At 44.7% G+C, this 11871-nt stretch overlaps 1 protein-coding gene across 1 annotated transcript; it reads left to right on the plus strand.

The window, feature by feature from the left end:
• The first annotated feature begins 1871 nt into the window (after positions 1–1871).
• Positions 1872–11483, plus strand: LOC148090953 (Fc receptor-like protein 2). Its single transcript, XM_087827608.1, has 7 exons — positions 1872–1902; positions 2912–2932; positions 5408–5674; positions 5906–6187; positions 7032–7319; positions 7725–8003; positions 11125–11483. The coding sequence occupies exons 1-7, from the start codon at positions 1872–1874 to the stop codon at positions 11451–11453; spliced, it is 1497 nt and encodes a 498-aa protein (XP_087683734.1). The 3' UTR covers positions 11454–11483.
• The last annotated feature ends 388 nt before the right edge of the window (positions 11484–11871 follow it).

Genomic DNA, 11871 nt, shown 5'->3' on the forward strand with positions numbered 1-11871 from the left:
TATCCAGATTCTGCACAGACCTCCTGGGGAACTTGGGCTTGGTAGGGTAGGACCAAAGTAGTTGAGAAGGTGGGGACTCCAGGAGCCCAGAAGGTGCAGCTTGCAAGTCTCCTGTGATTGGGAGGTGCCAATCAGGTTCACAAGAAGGTTGAGGGAATGGTCCCCACTCCAAAGCCACCCAACTCAGTCATTGACATCCCCTCAGGTAGCTAACTCCTCAGCTGGGTGTTAGCTCTGCAAGGTGGGGTGACAGGGAGTCCAGAGTGTGGGGCTATTGTATTCTCCCAGGCTGATGACATAAGGAGGAGAGTGCTTCACCCCAAAAACATGGCATCAGTGGTGTGGGAGAGGGAATTAGTACAGGGATCTTGGTGGCAGGCTCTTCAGCTCTCTCCCTAGAGCCACAAACCCCCGTGTTTCCTCATCCAACTCTAGTTCACTCTCCGTTCCTTTTGCCAGTACCCACAGTGAGTGGCTGTGCAGGAGATTTTGTATGTTGGCCCCTTAAGGGCACCTGTGTTTCTAAGAGTCTCATCTCTGCCTGGCTGACAGAATCCCCACTGATTTTCACAGCCAGATATTATGTGGGCACCTCTTGCCTGCTCTAGTACTTTGGGCTGGGAAGCTCAGTGTGGGGCTCAGACCCCACACTCCTCAAGTGGAACCTTTGCAGCTGAGCTATCCCTCCAGAATCTCAGCCACCACTGGTGGAATGGGTCCAGCTCTTTTCCCATTTCTGCCCTTCCTATCAGTCTCCATGTGGCTTATTCTCTAAATCCTTGGTTATATGACTTCTGTTCAGCTAGTCTTCAGTTGATTATTTAGGTTGATTGTTCTACATTTAGTTGTAATTCCAGTGTGGCTGGGAGGAGGTAAGTGTGACTTCCACCTACTCCACCTTGACCTTGGATCCCCCCCTCACTGGGCTTTCTAATCCTTTCTCTCCTTCCTTCTTCAGCACTGGGGTCCCTAACAGCTTCCCAGTGGCTGGTGGGTGGCTAATTATCTTTAGTTTGTTACTTCTTTTAACCACTAGGGTGAATTCTATTTCCACCTGATGTGAGGGCTCTCTTCCTAAATTTATTCTTAAACTTTGAAGTATTAGAAGACATGTCTTACCTCTCATGTGTGTGTTAAGGTCCTGCACACCACTGAAAAGTGGTTTGGAGCTAATGCCTCAAAGCTGACATCACAGATTATTTTTATTACTTCTTCCATTCTGCATGTATCTGTCTAGAACATCTTGTGGGCAGGAATCACTTGGGTGCAGGAGAATTTGCATCCTCCTGAGTCCCTGGACCACACATAATGCTGTCTAATATAATCCTACTCCCACCATCATTTCTAACAAATTTGGGTTTGTCTCCTCATGTGATCTGGGTGGATTTCCACAGAGCAGCATCCATGCAGTGTTGGCATGGTGTCACAATATTAGGAATTGCAGAACAAAGCATTTATCCCAAGTGGTAAAGGGGATTTCCCTGTGAAAGAGAACAGCAAGTGATTTTAGCAGTTCCAGAACTCAATCAATGTTTTCTGCAAAGTCAAAACAAGTAAGAAAGTTTCTCTGAAAGGACCTTACCTATAGGATAAAGACACCTTACATTTTCAGGGGCATTTCTGACCAATACGCACATATCTGAACAATTCTATGAAAAACATTTACTTTCTCAGCATCTGAGGGTGAGACTGGGGGTAAGGAGAATGCTGATTGGCAAACACAGCTTTTCTACTTCCTGGTTTCTATTCCTATAAAATCGCTGATGAACCACAGTGCCCAAACCCAGCTTCACATTCTGTGGGGACAGACTCTGCTCCAGGACCTGGGCTGCACCTGACTGTCACTGGGACAACTTCTCACCTCCAACCTCATGCTGCTGTGGCTACTGCTTCTGGTCCTCGGTAGGTAGAATGCTAGAGCAAGACTTGGGTGGAAGCAGAGCAGAACCTCCTGTGCTTGGGCATTTCAGAACTTCTTTTAGAGCACAGGTCTCTCAGCTGGGATTGAGTAGGAATGGACTTCAGCTTCTAACTCAGGACCAACAAGTATTATGCAAGTGGCTACTGAGCAGAGCAAGGTTCCCAGGAAAACCAAAAGACTATGAATCTCTTTTCCAAATACTGATGCCTCTTTCCTTGGTTTAACATTTATTAATGCTTTGATCTCTGGGAAAATCATGGAAACTCTTTAAAGGATATCAAAGAAGTTTTCTGTTAGGGTAAACTCTATTTCCAGCCCATTTAAATGTTACACTGCTTCAACTCCACTTCCACTCCAGGATACCACATTTTTGTCTGAACTCTTACATTTCTAGACTTAAATTTTAGAGAGGCTTTCAAGTCCTGCTAATTGTAGCTTTAGCTGATAAATATGACTCTAGCCTATGGATGCAAACATGGTACTAGACCTAGAATAGGGAAAGAGAGAGAAACAGTGTTCATGATGCATGAGAGGACAGCTCCACTGTCTTCCTGGCCTTTCCTGGCTTTTGTGTTGCCACCAGGCAGGCAATATGTCTCAAACAAAATATTCCGTCTTTAAAAGTCTAAAAAGATAAGGTGGGAGAGGAATAAATAAATCTTCTGAGAACTTGCCTACAAAATAGCCAATATATGGTAAGGAGGATGAACTATGTTTATAAATTGTTCTGGCCTCACAAAATGAACACTGGGTTCTACGGGAGTGTTGTTGTGAGTGATGGGAGGAGAAGGGGGAAATGAAGGGAAAGAGTAATAAAGGGAATGAGGGAGGAAGGATAGGAGGGAATAAAAAGTCAGGGTAGAGGGGAGAAGATATAAAAGAAAAGAAGGGTAAAGAGAATTGTTGGGAAAGTACTTCGGAGTCACAACTTTTTCTCAAAGTGTGAAATCCTGGCCCAGTGCTAATCTCTCTGACTCTCTTCCCTCACAGGTCCTGTTGGCATCTGGTCAGGTGAGTTCTTTCCTCTGCTCTTTAGGTCTCCGGGGACCAAACATACTCTCCCAGGCAAGGGAGCTACTGCCTGGCCCAGCCTCTTAGCTGAGGGCTGCAGGGATCAGGTGCAGAACTGGGGTGGAAGAGTGAGGGGCAGGGCCTCACCCCCGTGCTTGCCATGGTACAAATGCTCCAACGTCACATGCTTCTCTGCTTTGCTCCCTGCCTGCTTGATGTACAGAAGGCCCTACACTGACCCTCTCAAGGCAATAAGTCATTTTCTCTTTACTATTAAGCCCGGGGACAGGAAATAAGTTAACTGTGAAGGGAAAGCAAACCATGCAGTGTACTCTTGGGAACACACTCTCCTGGCTCTGGCCAAAGGAAGTCAAAAGCTCCCACCAGGAGCAATGGAGGCGGTGATGGAAAACATATTTCCTATAAGAGAGAGGTAGGCAGAGGAACAAAGAGATGCTCTGCATTAAACAAGAGTATCCCGGGACATTTCACTGGGATTGCAAATACCCCTGCATAGCTTATTTTTCTTTCTTCTTATTATTCTTATTAAAGTCATAATGTAATAAAATAAAGAGGAAAACTTGGTTTTATATTACAATGGAAAGTTACATTTTCTTCTTTAATCATTTATTTGAGAAAGTATTTATCCTATCACAGGGAGGAGACGTAATACTTACATATCCGTTACTCTTAGATCTGACTATATAAATTGCATTCTATCTGATGTAATTTTAAGCAAGTATGTTATTAATACATTATAGGGTCTCAGGATCAGCCTCATAGAATTCAGTAAACTTCCTGAATTATGGCAAAATGTGTGTATATGTACATTTGTGCCTTCCTCTAGGGAACAGGTAAAATGTCAAAGTTAAAGGCCATTTACCGAAATGTTGTACAATCAAATTTGTGTTCTAGGCTCAGTATAATCAGGAGTCATCATTTCTTATCTGTCTCTAGCCCTGTCATTATTACCAAATTGGCCACATGAATCTTACTTCTCAAATATTTATTTAATCAAATTGATTTTATCTCCACACTCTTCATTGAAAACCTTGCTCAGTATCAATCCAGAGAGAGAACATTTGGGCCTTCATGAGGGCTTAAGACCTCTCTCTTTAACAATCCTTACAGCCCCCACCATTCGCTCAATCCTCCGACTTTCAAAGTGGCTAAAAGGTATAGAACAGCTGTCTCAAAACTTATTTGATCACTTTGCTCTATCAAGAACAAAATTTTTAGCCTGTACTTCCAACATATTATATCGATTCTTATACTGAAATATTTTTAAATATATACAAAAGCAAAACATTGAAAAGATGAACAACGTTTGGTATACTACAGAAGTCCTAAGGTTTTCTCTCCACCTCCTGTGGACTCCACTTGGGAGACTGGGTCTAACTGTCACGAGAAGATGGTCTCTGTTCTGAGACAAGGCCCTGAGTGGGCTCTTCTTCTCTCTACCGTAAACTCCTGGCTAGAGGAGTGAACTGGGCAGACAGCCTAAACAAACACTCTCATGCTTTGTCTCCTTCTCCATTTGGTTCCTCCATGTCTGACACTGCCTTTCTTTGCACTAAAGGAGTATGACCTAAGGTTCAGGCCTGGGAGTAGGTTTTTTATTAGAACAAACACTTTCCCAGTGTATTACAATTTAGCCCAGTGTATTACAATTCCAAATTGATACTCGAACCTGCATCTCTAGCTCAGTTACCATCTAAATTTCCCCTCAAACACCCCAGGTGCAGGGCCGGGTCACACAGCAGTACGATGGCTGGCTCTTCTTACCACCGCAGAACTTTTAAAGAACAGGTTACCAGCTCTTCTCCATCCTCAAGTGTGTTTTTTTTTCCCTGCTGGGCCAGATCCAATACACCAAGCTGCTCATCAGCTTTCTGATGACCACTATCTTACAAGGGGAGGCAATGACCTAAACAAGCAGATTCCCAGAAGCCTCTGAAGAAAAGCCTTCTAGTAGAACATTCTAAATATTTAACTGTAGATCCCTGGGCTGATGTCTCAGTGGCCCAGATTGTTTCATCTAGGGAGAACGACAAAGGGAAGGTCTTTGAATTGTACTGCTGGGCTGAGTCTCTAAGGAATGAGAGATGCAGAGAAAGTCAATCATGGACATCACAGGGGCATGAGGGAAACTTGAATGGATATAAGGAGATGTAAGTGGAATTGTTTTAAATCTATATTTAGTCCAGAAAATTGGTGGGACCTGAAAAAATGAATCAAAACATTTGTAACAGAGACAAAACCAATAGAATGTGTAGAAGACAAAAGATGTTACTAAGTGAAATAGAGTTCACCTTTGTTGAGCAGAGAAGCCAGAAGGCCAGTAGCTTCCAAGGAATCTGTGGCTGGCCAGCTTCTTGTGTATGTGTATGTACTAGCTTTCCCCTTATGAACAGATGTGAGAGTGCTGGCACAGGGTGGGCAGCATTGATACAAGTATTTTTGGATCTTTTGCAGACTGGCTAACCATCGATATCCCACGCTATGCCTATGAAGGAGACCAGGTGGTTGTGAGGTGCTCTGGGAAAAAAAATGATAAAATAGTTAACCTGATATACTACAAGGATAGATCTCGGATAGCCACTTACTCTAACAGCACAAGCCATATCATTTCAAATGCAAAACCCAGTGACAGTGGCATCTATTATTGTAAGGCAAGTAAGAATTTGTTTTCACTTAAAGACGAGTTGAAAGAAACAAGTCCTGCACAGCTCACTGTCCAAGGTGAGGCTCTCACTATTCAAGCGGAAAAGACTGGGGAAAAGTGGGGCCTATGTGGGAGGACCAGGGTAAAGGGCAGAGGAGACCACCCAGGGCAGCAGAAATTTGGGGTGGCTGTCTGTCTTTGAGTCTGGGGCTGTGTGTCCTGCTCATTGGAGCTGAGAAGACAAGCACTTCTCGACAGAAACTCCATACCTCACTGACTGGGGCTCTCTGTTTAATTCCTCCCTGCAGAGCTGTTTCCAGCACCTACTCTGACAGTCACACCCTCGCTGCCCACTGAGGGGAACTCAGTGACCCTGTCTTGTGATACCCGACTCCCTTCAGATAGGTCCAGGACCCAGCTTCGGTATTCCTTCTTCAGGGATGGTCAAATCCTAAGGTCAGACTGGAGCTCATCAGAGCTTTTCATCTCAGCATTATGGAAAGAAGACTCGAAATATTACTGGTGTGAGGCAATGACAGCAAGTCGCAGTGTCTCCAAGCGGAGTCGTCGATCGTTTGTACAGGTGCAGGGTGAGTACCAGTGGCTGGGCTGCTTGACAAGCTGCTGTGCTCAGTTCTAGAAGGACCCCTCTCAGACTCAGAAATACCTGAGGAAGAAAAGACTAATAGAAATTTACCAAGTGCAAGGCATTTTTATATTTAGTGCTCCCAGAAACCCTGTGAAGTACTGAAGTGTGAATAATATCTGTAAAGTACGCACTATTATTATCCTCATTTTACGCTCGAGGAAACTGAAAGCACAGAGCTGTTAAGTGACCTGCCCGAGGTAACCCAGCACGAACGCAGCACAGTTGGAATTTGAACCTGGGCACTCTGGTGCCCGGATATACCCTTTTATCCACCTTGGTACACTTCCTCTCTCAACCATGCCCGTGGAGAGTGGTATCATAAAAGCTACCGATTGTTGAATATCTGCAGTGCAGGAGCTGCTTTATATATGTATATAGTTCTATCTTTATGAAAACTCTGTGAGGTTGGTATGATTATCCATACTTTATTGTTAAGAAAACTGAGGATCAGAGAGATGAACTGACCTACCAAGATCATGGGCAGGGCTGGGTGAGGACTCCACAGCCTGTGTTTTTCCCAAGTGCATCAGGAGATCAGAAGGGAGCAGGATCACTTGGGGCTGTGGTCATTACAGAAGACTCATAAGTGTGTAGAAAGTGAGAGGTGAATTTTTAGAACATTAAGTTGCAGGGTGCTTTTGCTTAATGGCCCTCAGCATGCTCCTTCCCCACTAAAAACACTCCTCTGCGTAAACCCTGCTTCCAGTAATTCCACCAGCATAAAGCTCAGCAGGTGGTGCTGGCCTGCACACCAGGCCCTGGCTTGTCCTCTTGTGGTCACACAGGAATCCCTGCGTCTGGAGTGCTCCTGGAGACCCAGCCCCCAGGGGGGCAGGCATTTGAGGGAAAGGTGCTGGTGTTGGTCTGCTCTGTGGCTGAAGGCACAGGGGAAATCACATTCTCCTGGCACAGAGAGGACACGGGGGAGAGTCTGGGAAGAAAAAGTCAGCGCTCCCAGAGATCAGAGCTGGAGATCCTTGCTGTCGGGGAGAGCCACGCTGGGGGATACTACTGTGCAGCTGAGAATAACCATGGCCTCATCCAGAGTGAGGCAGTGAACGTCACTGTGAAAAGTAGGTAGCGCCCCTAGTTAGCCAGCCATTTCCAGCTGGAGCCGGGCGTCTCGTGTTGCAGGAAGGATGACCCAAGAGTGGCAAGGAGCGGGCCACGCAGAGGCTGTGAGCGCGCAGGCTGTCGTCGCGGTGCCGGGGGCGGGGGCGGCGACGTGAGCAGAGGAGCTGGGGCAGGAGGGCGGGGGCCGCGAGGCCGCTCCCCTGGCCGCGCAGAGGCTTTTCCAGGACCGCTCACCAGGGGCCGTCCAAGCTCTTCTGGGCCGTCTCTGCGGCATTGGACTGGGGGGGCGACAGCGGGAAGGCTCCGTGGGGCTGGAGGGATGCGCGGGACACGGGGCGGGGCAGCGCGGGCTGCGAGTCTGCACCCGCAGAGGGCCCTCTGATGGGCTCTACCGCTTCCGTCAGTTGCAGTGTCGCACCCGGTCCTCACCGTCAGTGCTCCCGGCGCCCAGGCCTTTATTGGGGACATGGTGGGGCTTCATTGTGAAGACAAGAGCGCATCTCCCCCTGTTCTGTACTCATTTTATCATGAAGATGTGCTCCTGGGAAACGTCTCAGCGCCTCGTGGGGGAGGCGCGTCCTTCAACCTCTCTCTGACTGCGAAGCATGCTGGGAACTACTCCTGTGCCGCCAACAATGGTCTGGTGACCCAGCGCAGTGAGGCGGTGGCACTCAGCGTCACAGGTAGGACATGTCCAATGTCCCCTTCCAGAGGACCAGCGGCAATTGTGTCAGGCACTGGCTTGGTGTCCTGGGATTTCCCTGCCCCGCAGGGAGCCGGGGCTCAGCTAGAGCCCATCTGCCCTCCTCGGCTTTCTTTCCCGTTGGCCTCAACAACAGCACCGCTGGCCGTCGCTCCCCTTCCCGTTTCCCTCTCCTTTACATCATCAGGTATGTGGGAAATAGATACTCTTTGCAGGGCACTTCCCTGGGGCAAGTCAGCACTGAAAGTGAGGCCGGGGAGGCACGGGGATGTCCCTGAGGGACGAGGAGACGCCACTGAGGAAAGCAGGGAGAGGTCCTTGCACACTCAGAGCCCACAGAGGGGGAGGAAGTGCAACCAGGCTTCGTAAATACTTAAGGACAAAGTAGAAAGACCAGGAGCAAACCAGGTTCTGGAGATCAAAACTTTACTAGGATTGTCTCATTTAATCTCCATAACAGCTCTCATTTTACTAATAAATAAAATTCAGACTAAGTCACTTTCTGAGGTCGCACAGCTAGCAGGTCACACGCAAAAATGGAACCTTAGGCCAGGGCTGCCGGAATCAAGGAACTTTGCTCTTTGCTACTATTTTAATATATCATGGTAGTTATAAGATTTTCCTTAAATTTATTACTGTGAAGTTACAGGGAACGATAATTGAATTCCTTCTGTAAACTCTTCTCAGTCATCATGTCATCATAGGTAGTAGGACGTACAACTCGCTAAGATTTTACTTCAAAATGTTGCATCATTATTTATGTGTTTCCTCCTTGAGCTATCCTCAGCTAGTTTCGGTTTCAAGGATAGGTTAGCCTCATAGGGATGAGTTCAGAAGCTTCCATGTTTCCTGTGCTTTGCAGCAGTTTAAAACAATATTTTTCAAAGGAATATGTAAGTTTTACTGGAGATGTCATTTTTCAATAAGAACCACTTCTTGCACTGTTTTACATATATACTGGGAAAATCGCTGATCAAATAAACTTCCATGAGCACAATAAAGAAAAAAAGAAAAAGAAAAAAAAGAAAAAGAAAAATATTTGAATTGTCTACTAGTTAACAGTATTTGGAACTAGGCCAAACAACTTTCTGAGCCTGGTAGATTTTTTGCCTCCATTATCAAATTTTTTTTTTCTTAGTCTTTTCAAATTTTCTACCTTATTAAAAAATAATTTGGATGCTTTTGCTAAAAACTTAGGGCATTTTGCCCGGCCGGGCGTGGCTCAGCGGTTGAGCGTTGACCCAGGATCCAGGCGATCGGGGTTCGATTCCCGGTCAGCCCGGGTTGCGGGCTCGATCAATGACTCTCTCATCATTGATGTTTCTCTCTCTCTCTCCCTCTCCTTTCCTCTCTCTGAAATCAATAAAGATATATTAAAAAATAAATAAAAGCTTTAAAAAAAAAACCAAAAAACTTGGGGCATTTTATCTAGATTTTCAAATTTATCATATAATATCGACCATAGTATTATGATCTAATTTTAAATAGCTTTCATATTTGTGATTATACTCTCTTCACATTTCTAATTTGTATGATCTCTTAGAATTTATTAATAAGATTTTCCAGAGGTCTGTCTATTTCATTGCCTTTTTTAAACAGCCAGGGTTAGTTTCAGTATTAAAGTCTATTTGGTTTTTGGTTTCCTGATTCATTTATTTTTCTTTTATGTTCACTAAAACTTTCCTCCTTTTGTTTTAAATTTATTTTATGTTGTTCTTTCTTTAATTTCTTAAGCACATATAAAATTTTCATCTTTATTTGTTTTCTAGTAAATGCATTTAAAACTAAGTACTACTTTTAATTCATTCTATAAGTTTTGATGTACAGTATAATATTTTCATTTGTTTTATTTCTAAAGTGTTTGTAAAATGCCTTTTAACTTCTTTGATAACTTAAGACTTACAATTTCTTATAGATTTTATTTTTATTCTTTATTTTATTAATTTATTATAGATTTTTCATTTTACTTGTGGTTAAACTTTATCAAAGGATATGGCCTGCATAATTTTTACTACTGGAAACTTACTGAAAATTTATTTATGACCTAATACACAGTCAACATTTTTATAAATGCTACACATGTACTTTGAGAAGAATGTGACTTTTCTGCTTAAGATATACCAAGCTCGGTATTTATTTTTCTATTAAAATAAGGTAGATGTTTGATTTATTATGTCTCTACAAAGCCTTACATTTGTTTGATCTTTTCGATTGATTTTTTTTGAGAATCATATTTGTATTACTACCTATAATTATTCTAAGTTTACAGTTTTGCAGGGGTTTTGCCATGAACTTTGTAATTGACTGTGTAAGATAGATCATTTTGGTCACAAATGACAGAAATTCAATACACACTGGCTTGGGTCAAAATATAAGTGCATTTGGTAAGAAGGGTCAGAAATGGATATGGCTGAGTGTGTAACTGGGTCCAAGGGTTCTGTCTCTGCTCCCCTTTTCACTCTGAATTTCTCCATTAGCTTAATTCTCAGGCTGACCACTGAAGACAGCTCTAGGCTTACACCTCTCCTTGGTGCTAGAAATCCTAGAGAAAAGTCTTTAAAAAAATGATTCCATCTTAAAACAAACACACCAGGTAGAGATTAGAGATGAACAAACCTGTGTAATGTGTTCACCCTCTACCCTCTCTCTCTGCAAAGAAAACGAACTTGTGACTGGTGAAGTCACCCACAGGGTCAGTGCAGTTTTCAAGGGAAAATGAGGAACTCAGTTGACCTAAGGTCTCTCCCTATTCTGGGTCTCAGCCTCCAACTCTAGGAAAGAACTAGTTCTATACTTCTGCTTTCCCAAGATCTTTTTGAGCTCATGAGAATCAAACCATAAATCTGTCTGTCTCCACATTCCTTTATTATCAGAAAGCAAAGGCTCCTTCCCCAGGTGTCTTTGAGTGGGGGACTTTGGTGGGACTGGGTGATTCTAAGATGATAATGGAGTGGGATGGAGCCAAAACTTTGTGATTCCCTACTTCAGCAAGCCCCTCAACTCCATACCACACACCATAACCACCATCAAACACTCTCTTAACCTTGGGATCTACCATAAGAGTACATTTCTGAGTGCTCTCTGGCCCCTTCTGTTTTCAGAATTCCCATTCAAAACCCGCTTGGTGAATGGTCCTCACCGCTGTGAAGGGCGAGTGGAGGTGAAACAGGATGGTCGCTGGGGCACTGTATGCGATGATGGCTGGGGCATGAAGGAGGTGGCCGTGGTGTGCCGGGAGCTGGGCTGTGGAGAAGCCAAGCACACCCCTGCAGGCCTGTTATATCCACCAGTGGCAGAAGAGCACCAACCTGTGTTTATTCAGGTAGCCCTGTGCAATGGGACAGAGGACGCATTGGCTGAATGTGAGCAGACTGAAGCCTTTGACTGTGGGCACGAGGAGGATGCAGGTGCAGTGTGTGAAGGTGGGTGACGGCAGGGCCTGGGGAATGGAAACGGGCCCCAGCTCCGAGGCCCTCCTCTATGGTGCCACCTCCAGTTCACCTTACTCCTCCTCGTTGCCCCTTCCTCCGTCAGCAACACTTGCCATTCGACATTAGAATGTGTCAGGACAACACCACTAGTTCATACTAGGTTAGTCCGTGGTCATAAAGAGCCATACTGTACATTCTGTTGGGAGCCCATACCTGCCATCTCACAGACAAAACATTGATATTTCAATGGCCGTGAGTTGGGGCATAACGCCAGGAAAATAGTTAAGAAACTATAGAATTACACAATTTTAGTGATTTTAATCCAAGTCACACTGCACACCAACCTTGAGGGGGGAAAAAACAAAACTAGAGGCATCATGTTACCTGATATCAAACAATACTGCAAGGATATAGGAA

Source organism: Miniopterus natalensis, chromosome 19 (genome assembly GCF_054644295.1).
Source record: "Miniopterus natalensis isolate mMinNat1 chromosome 19, mMinNat1.hap1, whole genome shotgun sequence".
NCBI classification, from domain to species: domain Eukaryota; kingdom Metazoa; phylum Chordata; class Mammalia; order Chiroptera; family Miniopteridae; genus Miniopterus; species Miniopterus natalensis.

What these genes read in the sequence shown, in the direction of transcription:
- LOC148090953 (XM_087827608.1), top strand. Translation starts at nt 1,872, where the DNA reads ATGCTGCTGTGGCTACTGCTTCTGGTCCTCG. An exon ending in TCCTGTTGGCATCTGGTCAG is followed by an intron (nt 2,933 to 5,407) that starts GTGAGTTCTTTC and finishes GATCTTTTGCAG; the next exon opens with ACTGGCTAACCATCGATATC. An exon ending in ATCGTTTGTACAGGTGCAGG is followed by an intron (nt 6,188 to 7,031) that starts GTGAGTACCAGT and finishes GTGGTCACACAG; the next exon opens with GAATCCCTGCGTCTGGAGTG.